The 24,972-nt window shown below is 41.6% G+C and overlaps 2 protein-coding genes and 3 long non-coding RNA genes across 7 annotated transcripts in view; 1 reads left to right on the top strand and 4 right to left on the bottom strand.

The window, feature by feature from the left end:
* The first annotated feature begins 3,280 nt into the window (after positions 1–3,280).
* LOC136446957 (uncharacterized) overlaps positions 3,281–24,972 on the top strand; it is an 82,620-nt gene continuing 60,928 nt past the window's right edge. The window contains exons 1-2 of one of the 3 annotated variants that reach the window (XR_010757672.1): positions 3,281–3,430; positions 9,726–9,892. This is a non-coding gene — a long non-coding RNA (uncharacterized lncRNA). Of the gene's footprint in view, positions 3,431–3,677; positions 3,748–7,964; positions 8,083–9,725; positions 9,893–24,972 lie in introns of those variants that run through there. The other 2 variants (XR_010757671.1, XR_010757673.1) reach the window with 2 other exon arrangements.
* LOC136446962 (uncharacterized) lies at positions 6,725–7,428 on the bottom strand. The gene is made up of 3 exons (XR_010757679.1): positions 7,289–7,428; positions 7,014–7,159; positions 6,725–6,853 (listed from the first exon to the last, which is right to left on the bottom strand). It is a non-coding gene; the product is annotated as an uncharacterized lncRNA (long non-coding RNA).
* On the bottom strand, positions 11,867–13,118 carry LOC136446961 (uncharacterized). The gene is made up of 4 exons (XR_010757678.1): positions 13,068–13,118; positions 12,693–12,838; positions 12,262–12,396; positions 11,867–12,016 (listed from the first exon to the last, which is right to left on the bottom strand). It is a non-coding gene; the product is annotated as an uncharacterized lncRNA (long non-coding RNA).
* Positions 13,334–18,507, bottom strand: LOC136446990 (adhesion G protein-coupled receptor E1-like). The gene is made up of 10 exons (XM_066445650.1): positions 18,504–18,507; positions 18,129–18,225; positions 17,137–17,240; positions 16,782–16,913; positions 16,083–16,195; positions 15,853–15,932; positions 15,401–15,546; positions 14,624–14,758; positions 13,821–13,943; positions 13,334–13,452 (listed from the first exon to the last, which is right to left on the bottom strand). The coding sequence occupies exons 1-10, from the start codon at positions 18,505–18,507 to the stop codon at positions 13,334–13,336; spliced, it is 1,053 nt and encodes a 350-aa protein (XP_066301747.1).
* Positions 18,925–24,082, bottom strand: LOC136446987 (mucin-21-like). The gene is made up of 2 exons (XM_066445647.1): positions 23,797–24,082; positions 18,925–19,863 (listed from the first exon to the last, which is right to left on the bottom strand). The coding sequence occupies exons 1-2, from the start codon at positions 24,080–24,082 to the stop codon at positions 19,130–19,132; spliced, it is 1,020 nt and encodes a 339-aa protein (XP_066301744.1). The 3' UTR covers positions 18,925–19,129.

Genomic DNA, 24,972 nt, shown 5'->3' with positions numbered 1-24,972 from the left:
CCTATATATACTGTATGGACAGCACCACACACAAGCTGATATCGTGTATTATATCGATATGAAGACTCACAAATCGGTCCAAATGTTGTGTCATTCCCCTCCAAAGTAAACTGTCCCAGTCTGTCGTCTGAAGACTCGTCGAAGATGGCCTGTCTGACGTCTTCAACATCCGAAACAGTCGTGTTCACTTGGAATATCACTCCTGTATCCGGCAGTCTGGGTAGGAACAGAGATACAATTGTCAACAAGTTAGTTCTGCTCCTGTAGATCTTGAAGATCCTCAAACATGGCACTTGACTGTAGTTACGGGCTATGTTTTCTCCAAAGACAGACGACAAAATAAAATTTGTCAAAGCTGTCTGCCATCTTGGATGAAGTTGGTCCTGATTACCAATGTCGCAACACAGGGCATCCGCCTGACGATTAAGGGCTAATGAGTCTGTGCATGTTTCTGTTCCTGTTGCTACATCGGGCTGCAATTAACTTCACATAGTGTGTAAAAATTAAGTCGTTAATAGTTTGCCATAAATGATCATTCCTACTGAGTAAAAAAAGATGCTGAAAAGGGATTATTGATTTGAGTACTTTTAAACTTGGACAAAAATGATTAAAGACATCGTTACCTGACATCAAAAAGCTCCACTGACAACATATCTCCTGTGATGTTGATTACCAACTCTTCCAGCATAGCTTGCAGCTCCAAGTAGTCAGGAGAAGTCTTGTTTTCATAATCTTTGTTGGGATGCAGATCCAACACTTTGAACGAGATGTAGTTTGACTCCACCGCTAAGGGTACAGATATGAAAATTGTATCATCGGATGTTATTGATACAATATACTTGTAATCAATAACGTCACCATCGTCAGTAACGTAGAATGTTAAATGTTTCACAACTGGTTTGTGGCGTCATACTCACCTTCACAGTCAGTACCGTTGTAAACATAACCGTCTGCACAAACACAGCTGAAGTACAGGTACTCCTCCACACAGATTGCGTTGGTACTGCAGTTATTGGTGCCGTCAGTACACTCCGGTAGGGCCACAAGGAGGGCTAAAATCGAAAACGGATATTTGAATTAAGAAATAGGGAACAGCTTCGTCAGTTATTCGAAAAATTCATAAGGTAAGCGCTTGCTAAGATACTTACAAATTGGACCGAATGTTGTGGCGTCCCCTTCAAGAACGAACTCTCCCAGTCTGTCGTCTGCAGCTTCGTCAAAAATGGCGCTTTCCACACTCTCAGTATCGGATCTGGTGGTGTTGAGTCGGAATATCACCCCTGCATCTGGTAACCTGAAGTAATAAACGCGAAATATTGCGAAAGAACATGATTAAGTTCATTGTTAAGATTTAGATACGATAATTCCGTCCACAAAATGAACCGAAGCCTCCGTCATGTGACCTAAACATAGCAACGGGTTAATGGTGCGGGTTATCACCCCCCCCTCCCGTCTTATGATTTAGTCCAGTCTTATATATAAGGACACATTCCTCTCTGATTGGAGACAAAAAATAAACAGTAATAATAAACTTAAAGTGTACTCTAAAATCAAAACTCAATTTAGTATAGAAAACTACCTATTGTCTATCCAAAACAAAAATTTTGTGACCAACATAACCAAACTGAGAATAAGTGCACATTGCCTGGAAATTGAAAAAGGTCGCCATCGCAATATATCGGCAGACCAGAGACGTTGTCCTTCATGCCAAGATAGTATTGAAGACGAGTACCACTTTCTTATAACATGTCCTACATATAATGCTGAAAGACAAGTGCTTATGCAATCAATTACATGTAAGTCAAATATTACCCTACCTTACACAGATAGCGATACATTTAATGTACTTATGTCATATCCAGATTCCATATCTATGCACCTAGGCCAATATATCTACCACGCTATGCAAAAACGAAACTGTACCATTCCTGAATGAGAATTGACAAATGTAAAGTCGCAAATTAGACTAGAAACACGCAACACAATGTCTGTAATTTAGATATAGCTCCACGTTGTAATTAAAGTAGATTGCATTTGATGTAGCGTTATAGTAATTAGAAATTTCCTTAGATTACAATTAGCCTAGAAAAACGACCCTTAGTCTGTATTAGTTCCATGTTGCAATGGTCATAGATCACACTAGATATAGTATTATAGTAAGTAGTATATTCTTATACATGTATAGAACTAGATTGTTACCTATGTTGTCTGTAATTTGCCATACATTGTCACTGATGCAATTGTTGTGCAATAAATCATTCATTCATTCATTCATTCATATATTCATCACCTTTAATCACTTTTAACCAATAATTAGCTAGAGGCAAGACGATGAATTAAAAACTATGTTGTTTTCACAAACCTGACGTCAATTAGGTCCACTGTCAGTATGTCCCCTGTGATGTTTGTAACAAGCTCCTCCAGTAAGTCGGTTAGCTCCAAGTAATCCTTGGATGTTTTGATTTCATAGTCCTTTGTAGGATCCAGGTTCAGGATCTTGAAGGAGATGTAGCTTGACTTTACCGCTGTGGCTGGGAAGAAAAACAGAATTAGCTCCAAATGTTTTCACTAGTACGAAAGAAAATTTCTGTCACAGCTGTGGGAGAAAGACAGAGTTAATCTTGAAAATGTCAATACCTTTATATCATTATTGCACGTACTTGTTCTCAACAATAGACTGTGCCAGTTTCTGTTTATTTCAAAGGAGTTATTGCCTCATTGTTTCTTTCAATACCTTCACAGTCGGTTCCGTTGAAGGCAAACCCGTCTGAACACACACAGCTGAAGTACAGGTACTCCTCCACGCAGTCGGCGTTGGTACTGCAGTTGTCGGTGCCATCAGTACACTCCGGTAGGGCTACAAGTAGAGCTGGAGATGAACAAAAAACGTTACTTCTTTATTGTTAGTTTTAAGTGCGTTTTCTTAAAAACTATAGATAGTAATTATAGTGTTATTGGCAAAAGAAGATACGCGTATTTATAAAGTACATCCCTTAGCCATCTGACAGGCCATCTGAAGGGCCTTCATTACAACAGGACCTTCAGTACGCAAATACTGTAAAAGGGAAAATTTGCGCGGGGATTTCGTCGTAGTAAGAAAATGGACAGTTCGTGGTGGTAGGATGAAACAGGGGGTAGGCAGTAATAAGACAGAACAAATTAAACTTTTCTAGTTGGCTCTAAGTTTGCAGTGAAGAGGTTACTTCGAAAACCGCGAACATTAAACCATCGCAAATATCTTAGATTTTACGGTATCAGCTGCGCACAGGATGACGGGAAGGCATCACCCGCGTATTTTGTAAACGCAAGCCTTTGCTGCACTGTGCAAACGGTTTCGTTAAAGATGCTGTAATTTTGGAGCAGTGACGATCCACGAATTTACCAGAGTGTGAAGAATAGTTTGGACAAAGTATGGGCAGTTTTGCTGCAGGTAAGGATGAATTGTACGTTTACGTAGCTCAGTTCTTCGATAAATTAAATCCGGTGGGGAGGGGGGCGTTGTTTTTATCGTAACAGGAAGCAAGTTTGCCTCCGTTGCTGGAGAAAATCGTAATTGTTGACTGCAGAAAGCCTGTGCCCTTTTGGGAACAAAAGGCCCATCAAAAACACTTATCGCCATTTGCACCCCCACTCCCATCCCCACTCCCTCAGATGTTCCTGTTCAGGACACAACGCAGCCTGCTCAGGCTTATGCCCTCCAAAAGCAACGCGCGCGAAGTTATCAGATGGAAAGACATCCTGATTCAGGTATGTAGAAATATCTGTTCTCTGGCTGGTATACTTCCTCATTTGCTTTCTTAGTCGTCATTTTTTTAGTTCAAACAGAAGTGGTAATAAGCACTTTACACAAAGAAAAAAGTCAATGCTTTTAAATTTCTTCACAATCTCAGGTAGATGTTTGCTGCTCTTCATCTAACACAGTAAAAGGGAATACATTTTTTCTTTTCTGTTTGAATCTTGAAATAGGTCAACAGCCCATGTAGAGCGTTGGTTGGAGAAACAATTGAGGGATTCTGCCATTTTCATAGCCAGAAGTCCACCTTGAGGCATGTGTGCCCAGATCTTGATGATAACACATGTTGTGAATGTCCAGAGGTATGAGCCATTTATGCATTTTGTATAATCAACAATTCTACATGATCAGTTTAAAAAAAAAAAACTACACTCATCATCATCATCAGATCGTTACTGATTCCTAAGAGCCTGGATGATATTTACTGCCACATATACACATATAGATAAAGGACATATAATTTTCATTTGATGTTCCGTCCTATTTGTGTATTCATGAAAGATTTTAGACTTGTATATAGTCTAAGTGTTTGCTGTGCAAACTATGATACTTCATGGAGCTAGTCTTACTGAAATCGTTTGTAATGAAATCAGAAAATAATATATCGATTGTATACAATTTGCTCTCTTCTCAATGAACGATATCTATTTCTGATGGAACCTACAAATGGGTCCAAAAGTCGTAGCGTTCCCGTCCAGCGTGAATGGCCCAAGTTTATCATCTGAAGCCTCGTCAAATATCGCCCCTCTAACGTCTTCCACATCAGACACTGTTGAGTTGATCTGGAAGATTACTCCTGAATCTGGAAGTCTACAAAACAAAACGGCGACAAGCATGGAGTTATGATAAGGTGACAGACTTGAAGTATTGTAATCATTATTATTTGGTAAAACTGAAAAGATTGGTGACAAGGAAGCAAGAAGCAATTCATCTTACCTCACATCAACCAGTTGGACTGATAAGATGTCGCCTGTTATGTTCCTAACCAGTTCCTCCAGTAGTACTGTCAGCTCTAAGTAGTCGTCTGACGTTTTGTTCTCATAGTCTTTGGTCGGGTCCAGGTCCAGGATCTTGAATGAGATATGGCTGGACTTCACAGCTTTGAAATAGATAAGACAAGAAATTACATAAAAGACCATTTCATTTCTCAAACGTATGGGTGTCACAACTATAGGAAGATAAAGGCTTTTATTCAAGTAGGTATTACAAGAAATTACGCACCTTCGCAGTCAGTGCCGTTGAAGGCAAAGCCGTCTGCACAGACACAGCTGAAGTACAGGTACTCCTCCACGCAGACTGCGTTGGTACTGCAGTTGTTGCTGCCGTCCGAACACTCGGGTAGGGCCACTAGAAGGGCTGGAGGAATGTATCATAGTGTGAGACAAGTCTGAGAGATAACAGATCATGTCTAGACATTGTGTTGGTTGGCATCAAGAAAGTTGTTATGGTTTGTATATGCTAGTATCTGGTTCACATGAGTGTTATGTATTCCGAATAACACTCACATATCGGTCCAAAGGTTGTAGCGTCCCCTTCTACCGTAAATGGCCCGAGTCCGTCGTCTGCAGACTTGTTGAAAATAGATCCTCGGGCATCTTCAACATCTGATACTGTGGTGTTGATTTGGAAGATCACTCCTGCATCTGGGAGCCTGGAAAAAAACAATAAATTCGCCAATGGCACGCATGATTCACTTTAACCTTCTCCCCGCTGTCTAATTCTGTAAGTAATAGAGAATTGAGTGCCATACGTCTACTTAGGCGTGGTAAAAGTTAAACAGTTGACTTGTGATAAAGTGTTGAATTTTCAAGATGAGAACATTTTCTAACCTGACATCAACCAGTTGAACTGATAGGATGTCGCCTGTGATGTTCATAACGAGCTCCTCCAGCAGCACTGTCAGCTCCTGATAGTCCGCTGATGTTTTGTTCTCGTAGTCTTTGGTCGGATCCAGGTCCAGGATCTTGAAGGAGATGTAGTTGGACTCCACAGCTGAAAGTTAATATAATCAAGAGTTATTATCGAAAAAAGAATACGAATGTTAACAGATTTGCCAACGGAGGTTATCTTGGGACAGTCTCATTGCAGTCTGAAACGTACCTTCGCAGTCGGTACCGTTGAAAACAAACCCGTCTACACACACACAGCTGAAGTACAGGTACTCCTCCACGCAGACTGCGTTGGTACTGCAGTTGTTCGTGCCGTCAGTACACTCCGGTAAGGCCACGAGGAGGGCTGAAGGAATACACAGTAACAAAAGATACATTTAGTAATGACAGTTTTTACACGGAATATTTGTGTTAAGAAGCCTGTTTTGTTTGTCTATTTGAGGAGAGAAGATTGAATTTATCAGTCAATATTTTGAATTCTCAGTGAAACTCACATATAGGTCCAAATGTTGTAGCGTTCCCTTCTACTGTGAATGGTCCTAGGTTGTCGTCTTCAGCCTCATTGAAAATCGATCTTTTGATGTCTTCAGTATCAGACTCTGTGTGGTTGATTTGGAATATCACTCCTGCATCTGGAAGCCTGGAAAAGAAGCAGACAGCAGTTGAGACTACATTGCACATATACAGTACCGAAGGGACGATTCGAATCATATCAACGATGTATTTTCAAGTATCTTATATTCAACAATTTTTCTGACCTGACATCAAATAGCTCCACGGATAAAATGTCTCCTGTGATGTTTCTGGCCAATTCTTCTAGTAACTCTGTCAGCTCCAAGTAGTCGGCTGATGTTTTGTTCCCGAAGTCCTTGTTGGGGTCCAAGTCCAAGATCTTGAAGGAGATGTAGCTAGACTCCACAGCTGAAGTTCAGAATAATCAAGAATTATTGTCGAAAACAGGGATATATGAATGTTTGTTTATCATACTTGTGCTAACGTAGGTTATCTTATGGTGGGGTCTAAATATGAAACGTACCTTCACAGTCTGTACCATTGTAAACAAAGTCGTCTGCACACACACAGCTGAAGTACAGGTACTCCTCCACGCAGACTGTGTTGGTACTGCAGTTGTTGGTGCCGTCAGTACACTCCGGCAGGGCCACAAGAAGGGCTGAAGGAAAGTATAGTTTGGAGAAATAGATTAGTAATGACAGACATTGCGCTGAGTAGTTATGTAAAGATGCCTGTTTTATCATGATTATTTGAGTCATGGTGAAGATTTATGTTCAATTCCGAAGGATATGTTGCATTCTCAATGGAATGAAACTCACATATAGGTCCAAATGTTGTAGCGTTCCCTTCTACTGTGAATGGCCCGAGCTCGCCGTCTTCAGCCTCAGCAAAAATGGATCTCCTGACTTCTGCAGTATCAACCTCTGTGTGGTTGATTTGGAAGATCACCCCTGCATCTGGAAGTCTAAAAAGAAAGAAGAAAGTAGTTAACTATGAATTCCACTGACGGTACCGAAGGGACGAGTGGGGTCAAATCAATGATTTATTGTCAAGTATATGATATACACATATGTATCTAATATGTGTATCTTACCTGACATCGAACAGCTCCAGGGACAAGATGTCTCCTGTGATGTTCCTGACCAGTTCTTCTAGCAACTCTGTCAGCTCCAGATAGTCTGCTGATGTTTTGTTCTCGTAGTCTTTGTCGGGATCCAGGTCTAGGATCTTGAAGGAGATGTAACTAGACTCCACATCTGAAATGGCAAATAGTCTAAGAGTTATTAAAGAATTACCTTCTTGAAAGCAACATGCGTAGTTAATAAACAAATTGGGCTGTTTATCAACTACGCATGCTTATTACAAGAAGGTAATTCTTTACTTTCCCGACAGAGGTTTGATGAGACTGCGTCTACACAACAATCATTAGAAACAACTTACCGTCACAGTCGGTCACGTTGAGTGCACACACACAGCGGAAGTACAGGTACTCCTCCACACAGACTGCGTTGGTACTGCAGTTGTTGCTGCCGTCCGAACACTCCGGTAGGGCCACAAGAAGAGCTGTAAGAATATATCAAGGTAACAGATTGATTTTGATTTCAGGTCTTGTTCCGATATTCTGTTAGTTTGTATCAAGAACTCTCATCATAGTTTGTGTATATATGGTTCTTACAAGTGTTGTACATTCCGAATAATACTCACATATTGGTCCAAAGGTTGTAGCGTCTCCGTCTACAGTAAATGGCCCTAGCCTGTCGTCTGTAGACTCGTTGAAAATGGATCTTCGTACATCTTCAACATCAGACACTGCGGTGTTGATTTGGAAGATCACTCCTGCATCTGGTAGCCTGGAGAGAAAAACAGAAATACACTAATTCGCCAATGGTAGGCACAATTCGCTTTAACCTTCTCCCTGCTGTCTAATTTTGTAAGCAATAGAGAATTGAGTGCCAAACGGCTACTTTAATGTGCTAAAGGTTATTGATAAACAGTTGATTTGTGATAAAGTGTTGGATTTCCATCATGACAAGTTTTTCTTACCTGACGTCAACCAGTTGAACTGATAAGATGTCGCCTGTGATGTTCCTAACCAGCTCCTCCAGTAGGGCTGTCAGCTCCAGATAGTCTGTAGATGTTTTGTTCTCGTAGTCTTTGGTGGGGTCCAGGTCCAGTATCTTGAAGGAGATGTAGTTGGACTCCACAACTGCAATGTAATGAATGATCAAGTATTATTTTGAGAAGTTAAGATGTAAATTAAGTACAAGCGCATTTCTTTTAGTTAATCAGAATTAGGCTTTATAGTATCATCGTAGATTTCTCGATAGAGGCTATTAAGGAACGTTTAGTCTGAAATCGATGACACGTACCTTCACAGTCCGTACCGTTGAAAACAAATTCGTCTGAACACACACAGCTGAAGTACAGGTACTCCTCCACGCAGACTGCGTTGGTACTGCAGTTGTTGCTGCCGTCAGTACACTCCGGTAGAGCCACAAGAAGGGCTGGAGGAATGTATAGGTTGGAGAAATAGATTAGTAATGACAGACCTTGCGCTGAATAGTTGTGTAAAGATGCCTGTTTTATCATGCCTATTTGAGTCATGGTGAAGATTTATGTTCAATTCCAAAGGATATTTTGCGTTCTCAATGGAATGGAACTCACATATTGGTCCAAATGTTGTAGCGTTCCCTTCAACCGTGAATGGTCCAAGCTCGTCATCTCCAGCCTCATTAAAAATGGATCTCCTGACATCGTCAGTATCAGACTCTGTGTGGTTGATTCGAAAGATCACTCCTGCATCTGGAAGTCTGGAAGGAAAACAGAGAGTAGTTGACTACAAAATGCATTAACAATACCGAAGGAACGATTCGGTTGAAATCAATGATTTATTGTCATATGTCATATATGCACATATGTATCTAATATGTGTATCTTACCTGACATCGAACAGCTCCACCGACAAGATATCCCCTGTGATGTTTCTGACCAGCTCCTCCAGCAACTCTGTCAGCTTCAGGTAGTCAGCTGATGTTTTGTTCTCGTAGTCTTTGGTGGGATCCAGGTCCAGGATTTTGAAGGAGATGTAGCTTGACTCTACCGCTGAAATGGCATATGGTAAAGAGTTATTCATAACAAATAATTAGGACTGTCGATTAATTACGTATGCTGCTTTAAAGAATGTAATGTTTTAATCCACCGACAGAGGTTACCCGAGACTGCGTCTTCACAACAGTCATTAGAAACAGCTTACCGTCACAGTCAGTCCCGTTGAGTGCACACACACAGCGGAAGTACAGGTACTCCTCCAAACAGACTGCGTTGGTACTGCAGTTGTTGCTGCCATCGGAACATTCCGGTAGGGCCACAAGAAGGGCTGTAAAAATATATAAAGCAAAGTGAGATAGACGTTTGATAACAGGTCGTGTTCCAGTATTCTGTTAGTTTGTATAAAAAAGCTCATTATGTTTTGTGTATATATGGTTATAAGAGTTATACATTATGAATAACACTCACATATTGGTCCAAAGGTTGTAGCGGCCCCTTCTACCGTGAATGGCCCGAGCCCGTCGTCTGCAGACTCGTTGAAAATAGATCCTCGGACATCTGCAGCATCTGACACTGTGGTGTTGATTTGGAAGATCACGCCAGCGTCTGGTTGTCTGGAGAAAAGACGACCACAATAAATTCACCAAAGGTACGTAACGTTATAATTCGCTTTAACCTTCTCCCTGCTGCCTAATTTTGTAAGCAATAGAGAATTGATGTCAACCGGCTACTTCAGTGTGCTAAATGTTGAACAGTTGGTTTGTGATAAAGTGTGTTGGATTTCCATCGTGACAAGCTTTTCTAACCTGACATCAACCAGTTGAACTGATAGGATGTTGCCTGTGATGTTCCTAACCAGCTCCTCCAGGATCGCTGTTAGCTCTAAGTAGTCAGCTGAAGTTTTGTTCTCGTAGTCTTTGGTGGGGTCCAGGTCTAGCACCTTGAAGGAGATGTAGTTGGACTCCACGGCTGCGATGTAATATATGATCAAGTACTATTTTCAGAAGTTTAGATGCAAATTAAGTACAAGCGCATTTCCTTTAGTTAATCAGAATAAGGCTTTATAGTATCATCGTAGATTTCTCGAAGGAACTTTTAGTCTGAAATAGATGGCACGTACCTTCACAGTCCGTGCCGTTGTAAATAAAGCCGTCTGCACACACGCAGCTGAAGTACAGGTACTCCTCCACACATACTGCGTTGGTACTGCAGTTGTTGGTGCCGTCAGTACACTCCGGTAGAGCCACAAGTAGGGCTACAGGAAAAGATGTTTTCATAACATTACTAACTGGTGACAGCTCTTCCGCTGATATAGCGCTTATTTGTGTCAAGAAAATCACTTTATTCATCTACATTAGATTCGATGTTGTTTTAACTATTGTCAACTCACATATCGGCCCAAATGTTGTAGCATTTCCCTCTAGTGTAAATGGGCCTAGCTGGTCATTTCCTGCCTCGTTGAAAACTGATCTTCTCACATTTTCAACATCCGTTACTGTAGCGTTTATTTGGAAGATCACTCCTGCATCTGGAAGCCTGAGACAAAACAAAGACCAATCAGAAACATATTCAGTTAGGTTGCTAAAGGGATCATAATGCTAAGAGGATCATAAGATGAGATGCTAAAGGGATCATTAGATTAAAATCAAGAATGTGTAATCAGATAGGAAATTTCCCCTGACCTGACGTCGACCAGGTCCACTGAAAGGATGTCGTCTGTGATGTTCCTAACCAGCTCCTCCAGTAGCGCTGTAAGTTCCAGATAATCTGCTGATGTTTTGTTCTCATAGTCTTTCGTGGGATCCAGGTCCAGGATCTTGAAGGAGATGTAGTTTGGTTCCACAGCTAAAATAAGATACGATGTAGCATTATTGTCTAAGAAATAGGCATGCATAAGGAATGATGTTGCTTGGCCACTGCTCAAGGATCAGTCATGGGACTTTGACCATTGTTAAACCAAACATTTAATTAATTGTACAAGTGACACATACCTTCACAGTCTGTACCGTTGAAAACATAACCGTCGGAGCAAACACAGCGGAAGTACAGGTACTCCTCCACGCAGACTGCGCTGGTACTGCAGTTGTTGGTACCGTCAGTACACTCCGGTAGCGCTACAAGTAGGGCTGTGAACGTCGGAGAAGCAACATAAAAGTGACCAATGTTATTGAAGATAGAAATACAGATTGACAATGTTGAAAATAACGCTGATGACGTTTAATTCAGAAAGGTAATGTTGTCTATTCATGTTATACAGAGATACATATTCATGTGTATGATATCGACCGGATTAAAGAAGGTATGATAACTTCAAGGAAAACTTACAAATGGGTCCGAAGGTGGTTGCATTCCCTTCTAACGTGAATGGTCCCAGTTTGTAATCTGCTGCCTCTACAAAGATGGATCGTTTGACATCTTCGACATCAGACACATTGGTGTTGATCTGGAAAATCACTCCTGCGTCTGGGAGCCTAGATGAAAACAACGAACAGATATTGATTTTAAATCAGGGCGTCTGTTAGAAAACAAAAACACCTTAGCATACGACAGCAATATTCTGTTCATTAGTGATGGCTCGTCAAGTCACAGTTCTGTTGTTAATTTTCTCACCTCACGTCAAACAGCTCCACAGACAGAATGTCGCCTGTGATGTTTCTGACCAGTTCTTCAAGTAACTCTGTCAGCTCCAGGTAGTCGGCTGATGTTTTGTTCTCGTAGTCTTTGGTGGGATCCAAGTCCAAGATCTTGAAGGAGATGTAGTTTGATATTGTCGCTGTGGTGAAAAAAAAGACGTCATGATCGGTTATGGCAAACATTTCACTTCTAATGGATTTCTATGCTCGTTTTAGCCAAGAGCGATAGCCTGGTCATATACACACACTTGTTTTAGGATCAAGGTGTACATATCTATTGTTAGTACTCATTGAGATAGTTGGCTAGGTTAACATTCGAAAAGAAGTTGATAAGCATCTAAAAGAATGTAAACATCCGAAATGAAGTTAAACGTAGATTACGAACCTTCACAGCTTGTCCCGTTAAAAACAAACCCATCCTTGCAGGCACAGCTGAAATATAAATATTCCTCAACGCAGTCCGTGTTCCCGGTGCAGTTGTGGCTGCCGTCCTCGCACTCTGGGAGTGCCACAAGGAGGGCTACAATAGGAAATCAAAACACAGAAAATGAGATGGAATTTCACAAATTTGGTCAAGTTCATTCCACATCAGCATCATATTGCTCCTTTATAGCAAAAGAGGAAACCTTTTAAGTAAACAAGGTTTATTTATCCTCATCTTATTCAACAGTTATATTCAAGGAACGAGCTTCGTGGTGGTATGGCTTCTATTTGGTGTTAAGATTGAACCATTACTGTTTCTACCAATTTTTTTACATACTAAACAGGTTCGCAACAAATGTTTCCTCTATAAGGAGGCAAAAATCCAAAACTCACAAATGTCTCCGAAAGTCGTTGCGTTTCCGTCCACAGTGAGAGATCCTAACCGATCATCATTGGCGGCATCAAAGACATTGTTTTTGACTTCGTCCTTTGACGTCTCCGCAAAGTCAACTTCGAGAACGACTCCGGTGTCTGGAGGCCTGTAGAGAGTTGTTAAAATCGATTTTCGTAATGTGGAAACTCTAAAATAGGAACGTAATTAAGAGGTTTACTTTAATACAAAGCAGAGTAATACTACCACCCAATGTCAATTTACTACAGTGCTGTAGCAATGAATGTGCATGCAAATTGTGTTGTTTCTCATAGATTTATCCTTACCATCACCAGAACGTTTTTGTCAGGTTTTCAGATATGGATATATGAACTTACCGAATGTCAATCACCCTGACGTCAACTACCCCATCCACTTCGTCGAAGACCTGTTTACAACAAGAACATCACAATCGGTTTAATGATTTATAGGACATTTACCTTTAGATTAAAATGCTACGATCAAAGTTTTTCAAACCCAAATTCTCAAGACTTTATTTTTTGACCGAAAACACATTACTCTTATTCAAAGAGGTTTTTCAGTTTGTTTTTATCGCCGTATATAGTTTCTATGATTTGCTGTATCCTAGTACAAAGTTGTCAGATCATACCAGAAGCTCTAGTTGGTTCTTCAGATCTTGATACGCTGTTGAGGAACTGTTCTCGTAGTCTAAGGTGAGGTTTAGCCCCAACACTTTGAATGAGATATACTCTGATTCTACAACTGGAAAAGAAGCCATTATAGTATGGTGAATATCGTTTAGTTAACTTTTACTGTCAGAACAATACTTATATCTTAACAAACTAAATACTTTCTATTTGTACTTTTTTTAAAAGTTGTTCGTAATCCTCTAAATGCATCATAAAGCAAAATAATATATGGAACAAGGCACAAAACTCAACAACGGTATGGTTTTCGTAATAAAAAATGTATCCTGTATTAGTTACCGAGACAAAAGTAAACGTTTCACGTTGGTTCAGTTTAGAAAAATAAATCTTAAGGTTTAACAGCCCTTAGATGCACTTATGAAATGAAATTAATTGACTGTGCATTCTGAAGCAACGACAACAAAAGAAGATGCGTAATCTTACCTTCGCAGTATGTGCCATTGCCTACTGTGCCAATGTTACATGTGCAATGATACGAGCCTATAGTGTTTGTGCAGGTGGCGTTATCGTGGCAGTCATCAATGCCCAGGGCACACTCGTCAATATCTATAAAACAAGAGTATGTGAATCATTGTCCTTTCTGTGCATGATCTTGAGATTGTGCTAACAAACAAAGAACTACTAACTAATTGGTCGTAATGTTCTTGGTACATTCAAATCATTACGACACAGTCGAATAAACACTTTCAACAAAATACGAATTAGATCCTGGTGCTCTGCGTCATAATAGATTCTATGTAAAGGTCTGATGGATAGACTTAACACAGTATTACATAAGTAGTCAGTATTTCAAGTGTGGAACACCAAATTCTGATGACGGCAACATTTTGCAGTATAGAAAGTGCAGAAGGAATCACATTCATTTCTCCTTTTGGGTAAAAAAGATCTTCGCGTTTTTCAACATTTTTTTTTCTTTACATTGAAGTCTCATACAATTATACTGTAGTCTCTTTGGCCAGGGGCGTTCTTGACATAGCGTAATATATTATAGTCACATACAATAGTATTTTACAATAATACCATCAATATTTAATACTCATACAATAAATTGATAATAGTATCGTCAATGAAAGTTTGACATCGAGGTAGTAAGATACGCAAGATAACAGTTACTCAGGCAACTTACTAGATTTTCCAGTTGCTGGAGTATCTGTTGAATTTACCATGATAGTATCATTCCATATTGCATAGTCATATTCAAATCAAATCAGACTCTGGTTCGGTACCTTCACACCAGGTTCCATTGCCGGTGAATCCGGGGTTACACTCGCAGTCCCAGGAGAAATACGTGTCCGTACAGGTGGCGTTGTCGTGACAGTCGTGCGTTCCCAGGAAGCACTGCTCTATTGCAACCAGAAGTGCTGTAATATTAAAGAGTAATGAATAAGAATACTGTAAATGCAGAAATGTTCGCGGTGGTTTTATGTTCGCGGTTTTCGCGGCGATTGTTTCACCGCGAACTTAAAACCACCGCGAACATTTTTGTCCAATACTGGGGCAGTATGTGAATATAGCGCTGCCGCAAACTTAAAATCACCGCGAACACTCCATCTTCCCCTTAGCGCGAAATAAAACCACGCGAACTTAAATGCATTTACAGTAATGCCTGTCTAGCGTTTTGAGACTAGAATCACTTTCCCAAACCTTCGTCCGGCAGGGCAGTTTGCAGGAACGACAAATGTGATATAAAGACAACAAAACGCACATGTACAAAACTTTAACAAAAATAGTCATGGGCACACTTTGTCTATCTTTCTTGATATGTACTTTTTTATATTTCGTCCCGGATAACAGCCGAGCGGGCCACAATTTTAAACGTGACCCTAGCATAAATATTTCAACTGTTTCATTATCTGAGATAAGCTTTTCCAAAAGAAGGGTTAGGGATTAGTATATATTTTGACAAAGACGTTCTTGGTGCAACACGTACATGTATGCAGTGTATGTATCCGCAATTCTCATTGGAAATTGACAATTGACAAAATATGTAACAACAGTCTTACAATGATCTCCTATTGTTGTTCTGTTAGTCTGTATGGTAAGGTTCCCGAGTTGCCCGCTTTTTGTCACGTTGACCACCAAATCCTCCAGCTTGGGCAGAGCCGGCTCTGTCACGTTCACCACGAAAATGGCAACGAAGCTGCCATCCCTGTGAAGACAAAGTATTCCTATTTCATAACAGTTGGGTTAACCTATATGGTCAACCTATATTGTTTAATACACGCATCATAGATCACCAACTTGTATTGTTTACATTCACTTTTCTTGTATCCATTTTGTATTTGATATGTTTGTATATTTACATTGTGTTTTACTCTTGTTTTATATTGATGTTTTTGAGTAGAAGGTGCAATATAAGCAATTGTGCTTTTAGCCTGATAATCGTGAAATATATGTGAATAAGATAAAACAATAATACACGCATCTTAGTAAAGATAACTTTAAAAGCACCAACCTGACTTCGTCCAAGTCCACTGAATGTACTCCGTAGTATATATTGGGTCTATACATTATTGGCTGGAGTATACTGGATATCTGTAGATAAATTGACTTTAGGTTAGAGCACGTACCAATGCTGTAAAATGTAATGCAATGATATGACCCGATAAATTGTCGACGCAGGTTTGTATGACTTGGTATCAGGAGGTGGTATTTCAATATCATTGTAAGCAGAAAAGAACTTACCATTGGTAAAAGCCAGTTCCTCAGCCCGATGAATGCGTTGGAAGCTTTATCTCGGTACGCTGGTAAAAAGGGGTACCCTATTGCTCTAACTGACACGTACACAATTATGTCACCTGCATAGAGGTAAGGAAACGAAGGTGTTATGAAATAGAGGACGACATGATAGATACAGCTCTAATACGTGGATATGTCGATAATGGCCAGACATCCAAGTACAAAACCACATCATAAAAACTAATTGAAACGTCAAGCTGGGCAAACTTTCTTTAAATAACCAGACGTTTGAAATAAGACCTACTATCTTGCATCACTGATTGAAAATTATCAACTTGTCACACGTCTTACAGGAGCTACTCGGTTGTCTTTAGTCTAGTTACTCATGTACGTATCAATTCCCAGACTTGTTTACATGTATATTCCAGTTACATGTCGTCCTACTCAGTTTCCATGACTAATGAAAGAACGCGGGGCTATCTCAAACGACTAAATCCAGTTGTCTGGATAATTTTGCATAATCTAATAGGTGTATGCACTAGATCCGCTGTATGCTTACTCATTCTTCTTTGGAAAATTACAACTCTCCAATACATAACAATCACGATACTCCAGCTGTGTACATTTCTGGTTCATTTCTAGGACTAGTCAATGCTTTGTCCAAAGTATCTTTAAAATTGCATCATTCTACAAATGCCGACTTACGGACGCAGTACTTTCGACCGTTTCCCCGTGGATATCTGTCGATACAGAAGCAGTCATATCCGCCCTCGTAGTTGTCACAGTACCCTCTAGTGTCATTGCAGTCATCGACGTTTTCGGCACATTCATCAATGTCTGGAAAAGACCGCAAAAACTCATATCTCCTTATTGCAGTAATGGTTTTATCGAGAACACAACTTCGTATCACTACAGTCGCAGCCCGACGGCTGAATTGATGTTGCGATATTGCAATAAATGACTGTTAACAATGATATTAGTGCAATGGATCGATATCAAAAACTGGCAAATCTCAAATACTTGTGCACTTATTGTGCATGGTGCAGGTTAAGACACTTACCGGTACAATTGACACCGTTTCCCCTGAATCCTGCCACGCAGGCGCACGAGTAAGAGCCGTTCGTGTTTGTACAAGTGGCCCATCGTGGATGGCAAGGTCGTGGTCTAACGTCGCATTCATTTATATCTGTGTCAAGCGGAAATACATTGGTGAGTTGTTTTGTTGAAGAGCATTGTTATTTATGTCTCAAAAATCCCCAGTTACTTATGTTACAGTTTATTTCCGTTGTTATACTTATGATTTTACTGATTTGTAGTCTGAGCCCCATGGAAAATCAATTTGTCAAAATTAAACGGGCCACACAGCTGTCTGAAAGTTCAATAGAGGAATGAAAAAAAAATGCATGAGTAGAAAGGTATGTTGTAATCAACCCCTTTCACAATACAACCAGTAACGAATAAAAAAAAAAATCTCTCATACGAAGCACCCCGATTGTCCAAAACATTGCATATGATTCACACGAAAGTCTAGAATAGCTTGTTAAAGACTTGAGTAACATTAAGCACAACAAATACCTTCACAGATTACTCCGTTGCCGTTGTATCCAGGTAAGCAGATACACGTGCCGTTGACGCAGGTGGCCCAAACCGGATGGCACCGTGAACATCCGGACCCCGCTATTGAATGTTAATAATGATAATAATAAAAATGATTTATTGAATAAAGCTAAAAGTACGTCGTGTCCAACAGTGGCAGTCAGCAGACTGAATTTATGCTAGGACAGTGCAACAGATTAAACCACAGGGTGGTACGAAGAAATTACAGTCATTAAAATACCATGTACAGTACACAGTATGACGTTGAAATCTATATACGTATGAACATGCAATTCAGCATCAGAATCACAGTTCGAGTAATCGCAGTTCCTTATTCAAGAGATTTATGAGCACTTTAACACATATTTAGAATAACAATGTGTTATGGAATGGCTGTAATGGTAATCTGATAATTGCACATGCTAACTAAAAGATTACAGCTGGAATTACTGTTACCTGTAGTACTTGCTGCTGATGCACTTGAGGCAGTTGGAGTCCTCGTTACTGTAGGTGCTGCAGATGAAGACATCACTGTTCTGTCGTAGGTTGTAGTCTAAACGGAAAAATGGAATTTCAGCTTTAGTACAATGAAACTGAGCAACTTCCTGTGAAATATCAAAGAAAAGCACCTGCTAAAAGCTCAGACTCAAAGTCAGAACATATGTGCTGAGGTTGATCCACTTGCAGCAGAGTTAAATCTCCTTCCAAAGCGAAGTAATTCACACCGAATTTCGACCTAACCTATGGCCAGGCTGCCACAAGATACTCAAGTTCAAATGTCCTAGAAAGCCTGTACCACCCACCGTTCAAATTCCAGCTACTCTTTTTAACCCATTACCTTAGTCAACTGACTGTGTGGTTACATGTCCAAAGTAGCTGGGTTTTAAAGAAATCCCTGGGTTTTGAAACAAAATCAGTGAAGCCGAATTTTTCATGTTGGAAGAAAGTTTGACTCTGTAAATCACCAACACCGATAAGCCCCCGTGATAAGAATTGTACAAGCAATTCATCTAAGTAAGCTATTTAGAGGATAATAATACATATATAATACTGTGAGTATATAGCTACAGCATCTTAAAGTGCGGCAATCACCACAAGCGCTAGTGCTTTGATTGTTTTTAATCAAAAGAACACATGGCATACCCGTTCGTTGGGGTGACTGTTTATTGCAAAAGATTGTATACTTTTCCAGAGAAGGTACGTAGTATTTGCCTCAATATGAAGTTTAGCCCATGACTGATACCTACAAGCCTAATCTTAAGCCTAACGGCGCGGTCACATTCGTCATAGACGTCGTACAAACAAAACAACCCATTTTCTTACGAAATATACACGACTTCCCATAGCTTAGCTCAGTTTGTGATCGTATGACGACCGAACGAGGAAGTGACCGGGCCCTAACCTAAAACCCGTTGCGTGAATGCAAACTAGCCATGAAGTGCAAAGGTGGAATACTCTTATCGAAACGCCACTACTATGTGGTGTCCAGCGTGGGTGTGAAGCAACCCTTGTTCAACGATGGACAATTTTACCGTTTGCGATGGGTCAGGGTTGTTTGTTGATGCTGTCTTTTTCGTGGAAGAGGCTAATGAACTAAAGGACGCTGTTGTTTTAGCTGAACCCACCACCGTTACTACAACTTTAGTTGTTTCAAATTGACTTGTTGGGGAAGCGGTTCCATGAGCAGGGGTTGTCTTATTGACAGAGGTCTTTGTCATTGTTATTGGCAAGGACGTTTTTGTTGGTGTTGTTTCACGTCTTGAAGATGTAGTTGTTGTGGATGGGCTGAGTAGAGTTTCCGTTGTATAGTTTGTTGAAGTCACATTGGACACAAGAGTAGGACCGGAAGTTAATTCGGTTGGTTTAGTTTTTTGCCTTGTGCCGAGAGGTGTTGATATTGTTGATGAATCACTATGTGTGGTTTGAGTGGCCGTAGATATTGGAGGAGAAACAGTGTCATTGGAAGATGTGGGTCTTGAGACGGTACTTTTGGTCATGTCTCCTGTTGCCCTAGACGAAGGCACCAACGATACAGGCTTCGTTGACGAAGCTACAACTCCTGATTTCGTTGTAGGATATGATGTAACCCCTCCACTTCTTGATCTTTCCGAAGACGCTTCTTTGCTCGTTGCTACATCTGTCAGAACCAGTGTCGTAGCATCCAATAGCGTTGTGTCCGTTTCTATAGTCGCTGACATTGGGGTGGGTGAATATGATGAGACAGGACTAGTTCCTACTGTCATAGGTCCGTCAGTAACATGCGGATATAATGTGGGCGATGACGGTCTGTCTACCGTTACATTTGTTGGCAGTGTTGATGGTGTGGATGAAGCAAACATTCTGGGTGTTATAGACGGAACAGGGGTGTCTTTTGTTGTAGAGGACGGCATTGTGGGGTTTTGAGTTTGTGTTGAAGGTTCACCGGAACGTCTTATAGACATAACGGTTGTCGTTCTTGACGGGTCACTTTGGGTACTTAATTGGGACGATGCCGTAGCTGGAAGGAACGTAGAAGCCATCGTTTCGAAGCTGTCAGTCGTGATATCCGTCTTGTCTGGTCTATCAGCTTTGGTGGAGGTTCTATCAGCATGAGACGTCCTTGTATTTGATGACACGTTCAAACGGGTAGCTTGAGCAGACGTTGTTGTTGATACTGTTGAGCGGCTTATTCTGGTTCCAGAGGTGGACATATTCATGGAAACGTTCGCAGCTGTAGCGCCGGTTGGAAACGATCTCAATGTTTGGGTAGACCCAAATGACCGTCTTGCACTGGATGTAGTAGATGTCTTACTTTCAGAATTTGTGGAGGATTTTGGCATTGTTAACGTCATTGTCTCAGTGAATATCACTGTATCAGGTTCTGTTGATGTTCCCTCTGTGATAGATACTGGTGACACTGAGCTTTTAGGGACGGAGAAAGAACTGGCGTTATTTGCCGTGGTGTTAGCCCTTGGTCTAATTGTAGACGAAATGTCAGGCACCTTTGTTGGCTTGGTCAATGGAGTTGGGGGAGTGGATGCATCGTCACGCTTAACAGTCGTTGCGTTTGATGGCAGAGTTGTACTTAGTGGTTCAGTGATGTTGCGAGTTACAGCAGTCGCTGTAGCATTGTATGTCTCTGTGATCTGAATAACCGTTGTTGACTCTGGCGATACAGTAAATAGACTACTCTGATTGGCGGTTGTTTGTTTCGGACCAAATGGCGTAGTGCTTGGCTCTGACTGAAGTGTAGCAAAAGTGGCGGATACAGGGGTATATGCTGTCTTTCCCGACGTCATTGTGCCCGGTGGTCGTGTTGTATCTTGTGGGCTTTGTGACACTTTGCGACTTGACGTGGACTGTTTCGTGGAGACTGGAGATACTAATTCTGTTGTTTTGGGTGAAAGGGATGGGTTTATAGTGGTCTCGGTATTCATGGACCCTGTGGTACCCGCTGGATGAACCCCCGTGAACTTTGTACTTCTCAGTGCTGTGGGCACCCGTGTACTCAACTGTGTTCTTAGCTTGCCTGTTGAACCTTCGGTTACCGAGACCGGTGTTATCCTTGTACCATTAGTTGTAACTGTATTTACCGGCACTTCGGTTGTTTCGGGAATGACAGTGTCAACCACAATTGTGTAATCTTGTGTTTCGGTCTGACGTGAGGTGGAGGTGGTCGAGACTCGAGAGTCTGTTCTTGGTGGATGAATAGATGTGGATGAAGTTTGGCTATCTGGGGTGGTCATGGCGGCTGATAGCGTTGATTTAGGATCTATACTAGGAGTGGAAGATCTTGCTGCATCGGATGGTGTTACCGGACGCGTTCCTGTATTTTTCGATGTAGATGCTGGCGTCTTTATCGGAGACGTTGCGGTAGAAAGGGAATGCGAGGTTATAGACTCCGTGCTCTTGGGCGTAAGTTGACTAGCAGTCGTAGCATTTGCTGAGGACGTCGGAGATACTACCTCGGTGATGTCTGGCAAAACGGTCGTTTGAGGAAATTCTGTTGGAGCCTCTGACGATAAAGGAGAAAATAACTCTGTAGTTGTCAGATTACGAGAAGGCGTGCTTCTATCCCTTCCCTCGGTTGTAGCACGGGTCTTGGCTGCTGTTCCTGTGTCCGTTGGAGCTACAGTCATAGGAAGCTTTGATACATTTTGTGGTGTTGAAGTAGCACCGCCAAGCGTACGATTAGCCGTCTCTGTTGAAACTTCTGTTACAGTTTGCAAAGAAACTGGTGACTGGCTTGGAGCCGTCGTTCCTGTTTGTCCCACAACTTCAGTAGAAATCTTTGGAGTACTTTGAGGTGTTTTCACCGATGACATCTGTTGTGCTGTAGATGACTGCTGTGTGATGTTTGATGACATTTCGTTGGTCGTGTCTGAAATCATCGTATAAACTATTGTAGTGTAATCCGGAGTTTTAGTCATTTTTGTAGCTGATACTGATGGACCTTTAGCAGGTATAGTTGGTTGGGTGTTGGTGGATTGACTTGTTGCAGCCGTTGCAAAAGTTGATGCAGTAGACTTAACACTCCTCGAAGCTGTTGGTAAAGATGGCCCAGTCGGTGTTGAGCTAACTACGGAGGCTTTTGATAGTAGTGTACTTGTTCCAAACGTTTTGTCTTGGGGTGAAATCATGGTTGGTTTTGTAAATGTCACTTCTATTGTTGTCTGCAGCGGTGTTTTCGTCACTGAAGGCCTTGTAGGTTTTGGTGATGGCGACACCGTAGACCCTTCCTGAGATGTTTCAGCTACAATAGTCGAAACTATTGTACTGAGACCATCTGTAGTAACATCGTCACTCGGCACGGGCGATGTGGCTTGCGTAGACTTTCGTCGTGTAGTTGATGGTTGACTGTACGTTATGAAAGTGGATTGTGTAGATGCAATAGTGTGGGAGACTGGTGTTCTTATTTCTGTCGTTGAAGACGGAATAGCTGGACGCTCTGTGGCATTGAAGGCTTTAGTAGGTCCCAATGTTGTATTCACTGTTGGTTTTGCTTGGCTAGTGGACATTGTCGGTCCTTTCCCTGTTGACACTTTTGCTGTGGTGGGCTTCGATGTTGCAGAGCTACTTACTTTGTCTGGGGGTGTCGCGTCTGTTGTTTCCGACAACTCTGTAGAGATTATTGTAGTCTGACTCACATCTCTTGACTTCGTGGTTGTCGGCTTAGATTTGAGCAAAGTTGATGTTCTTGGTTCTGTTGCTTTGGTAGACGTCTTTGTACTCGTTTGCTTAGACGAAGCTGTAGGAGTAACACTAGGTCCGGAATCATCAGTATCTGACTCAATGGTGGAAACAACTGTGGTGTATTCTCTTGTTTGGGTTATTGACTGAGATGATTTCGTTGCTTCTGTCTTTGTAGATGGCCTTTTAGTACTGACAAGAGAAGACGCCATAGGGGAAACCTGCATTGTTTTAGAGTCAGTTATTGGTTCTGGAGATTTTTGCAACGTTGCTGTTTTTGGCTCTGTTGAAATGGTTGCTGTCTGTTGCCCCGTTGTAACCGTTGGTGTTGAAGCTATGACTTGTGTACCTTGCGGCCTTGCTGAAATTGTAGGACTAACGCTAGGACCAGCGTCGTCAGTTGTGTCTAACTCCACGGTGGACACAACTGTGGTATAGTTTCGAGTTTGAGATGGTGTCTGAGATGATTTCGTTGCTCTCTTTGTAGATGATTGTTTTGAGGTATCCATGGAAAAGGCAACAGTGGGAACCTGAGTAGAACCAGTTCTTGGTTCTGGAGATTTTCGCAAGGTTGCTGTTTTGGGCTCTGTTGAAATTGCTGATGTCTGCTTCCCCGTTGGTGAGGTTGTAGCCGTTGGTGTAGAAGCTATGACTTGTGTACCTTGCGGCCTTGCTGTAGCTGTAGGAGTAACGCTAGGACCAGCGTCTTCAGTTGTGTATGACTCCATGGTTGAAACAGCTGTAGTATATTCTCTTGTTTGAGATGGTCTCTGCGATGGTTTCGTTGTTCTCTTTGTAGATGATGGTTTAGAGGTTGCTACGGAAGAAGTAAAAGTGGGAACTTGAGTAGAACCAGTTCTTGGTTCTGGAGATTTTCGCAAGGTTGAAATTGTTGATGTCTGTTGCCCCGTTGGTGGGGTTGTAACGGTTTGTGTAGAAGCTATTACTTGTGTACCTTGCTGCCTTGTTGACGCTGAAGGAGTGATACTGGGACCAGAGTCGCCAGTTGTATCTGACTCCACGGTGGAAACAACTGTGGTATAATCTCCTGGTTGAAATGGTGTTTGAGATGGCTTTGTTACGTCCTTTGTAGATGGGGATGATGTAGTACTTGCAGAAGAGGGAGCTGTGGAGGAGACCTCCATTGTCTTTCGGGTAGAGGCAGTTGTTGCTAGTTCTGAAGATTTTCGCAAGGTCGCTGTTTTTGGCTCTGTTAAAATTGTCGATGTCTGTTGGCCCATTGTCGAAGCTGTAACCGCTGGTGTAGAAGTTACCACACGTGTACCATTCTCCCTTGATGTAGACGTAGGGATGGATGCTGTAGGGGTAATACTTGGACCTAAATCGCCAGTTGTTTCTGACTGCACGGTGGATACAACTGTGGTGTAGTCGCGCGTTTGGGGTGGTGTCTCAGATGATTTCGTTGCGCCCTTCGTAGAGGACGGTTTATCACTGGGAGGAATGGTGGTCAAAGTTGACACTTGCATTGTTTGATTGGTAGACGCAGTGTTTGATGTTACTGACACTACCACCGTCGATACGTCTGCCTTGGACGCTTGAGGCGACATTGATGACAGGGTGTTTTCAATGATACCCGATGATGTAGATTCAGACGTTGAAGTCGTCACGGTCTTTGATGGCTCTGTAGATCTCACAAAGGGTGTTGTAGTTGTAGCAGTCGATACGATTTCAGTTTTTTGTACTCCTGTTGTTGACGTTCCTGATTTTAATGATGAAGTCACAGCCGACGCGGAAGGTGAAGTAGACACTGAACCTTTTGTATACGTCGAAACTGATGATGTTGATGATGGAGCACTTGTTTTTGTTTGTACGGACGTTGATGTCGTTTCGTTGATTTTGTCGATTGTTCTTCCTGTTCTGGTTGTGGATATGGGTACAGTTTTCCATGTAGTCCCTGCTTCTATCGTAGTTACAAACGTGTCGATTTCTTCCGTGGTCTGGTGCATTTCCGTCACTGCCGTTTGGCTTGTACTGGTTGTGACCACAGTTCCAGGTGTCCCTGTGACTGACATAGTTGGAGACCCCTGGCTTTTAGACGATTGTGTCTGCTGCGTTGATGTCACTAATACTGCGGCGCTAGACGAAGCAAATATGCTACCTGTACTGACGC

The sequence above is a fragment of the Branchiostoma lanceolatum genome, chromosome 13 (genome assembly GCF_035083965.1).
Source record: "Branchiostoma lanceolatum isolate klBraLanc5 chromosome 13, klBraLanc5.hap2, whole genome shotgun sequence".
Classification (NCBI taxonomy): domain Eukaryota; kingdom Metazoa; phylum Chordata; class Leptocardii; order Amphioxiformes; family Branchiostomatidae; genus Branchiostoma; species Branchiostoma lanceolatum.
The sequence above is the reverse complement of the archived record's forward strand: the minus strand, read 5'-3'. Positions and strand labels throughout refer to the sequence as shown.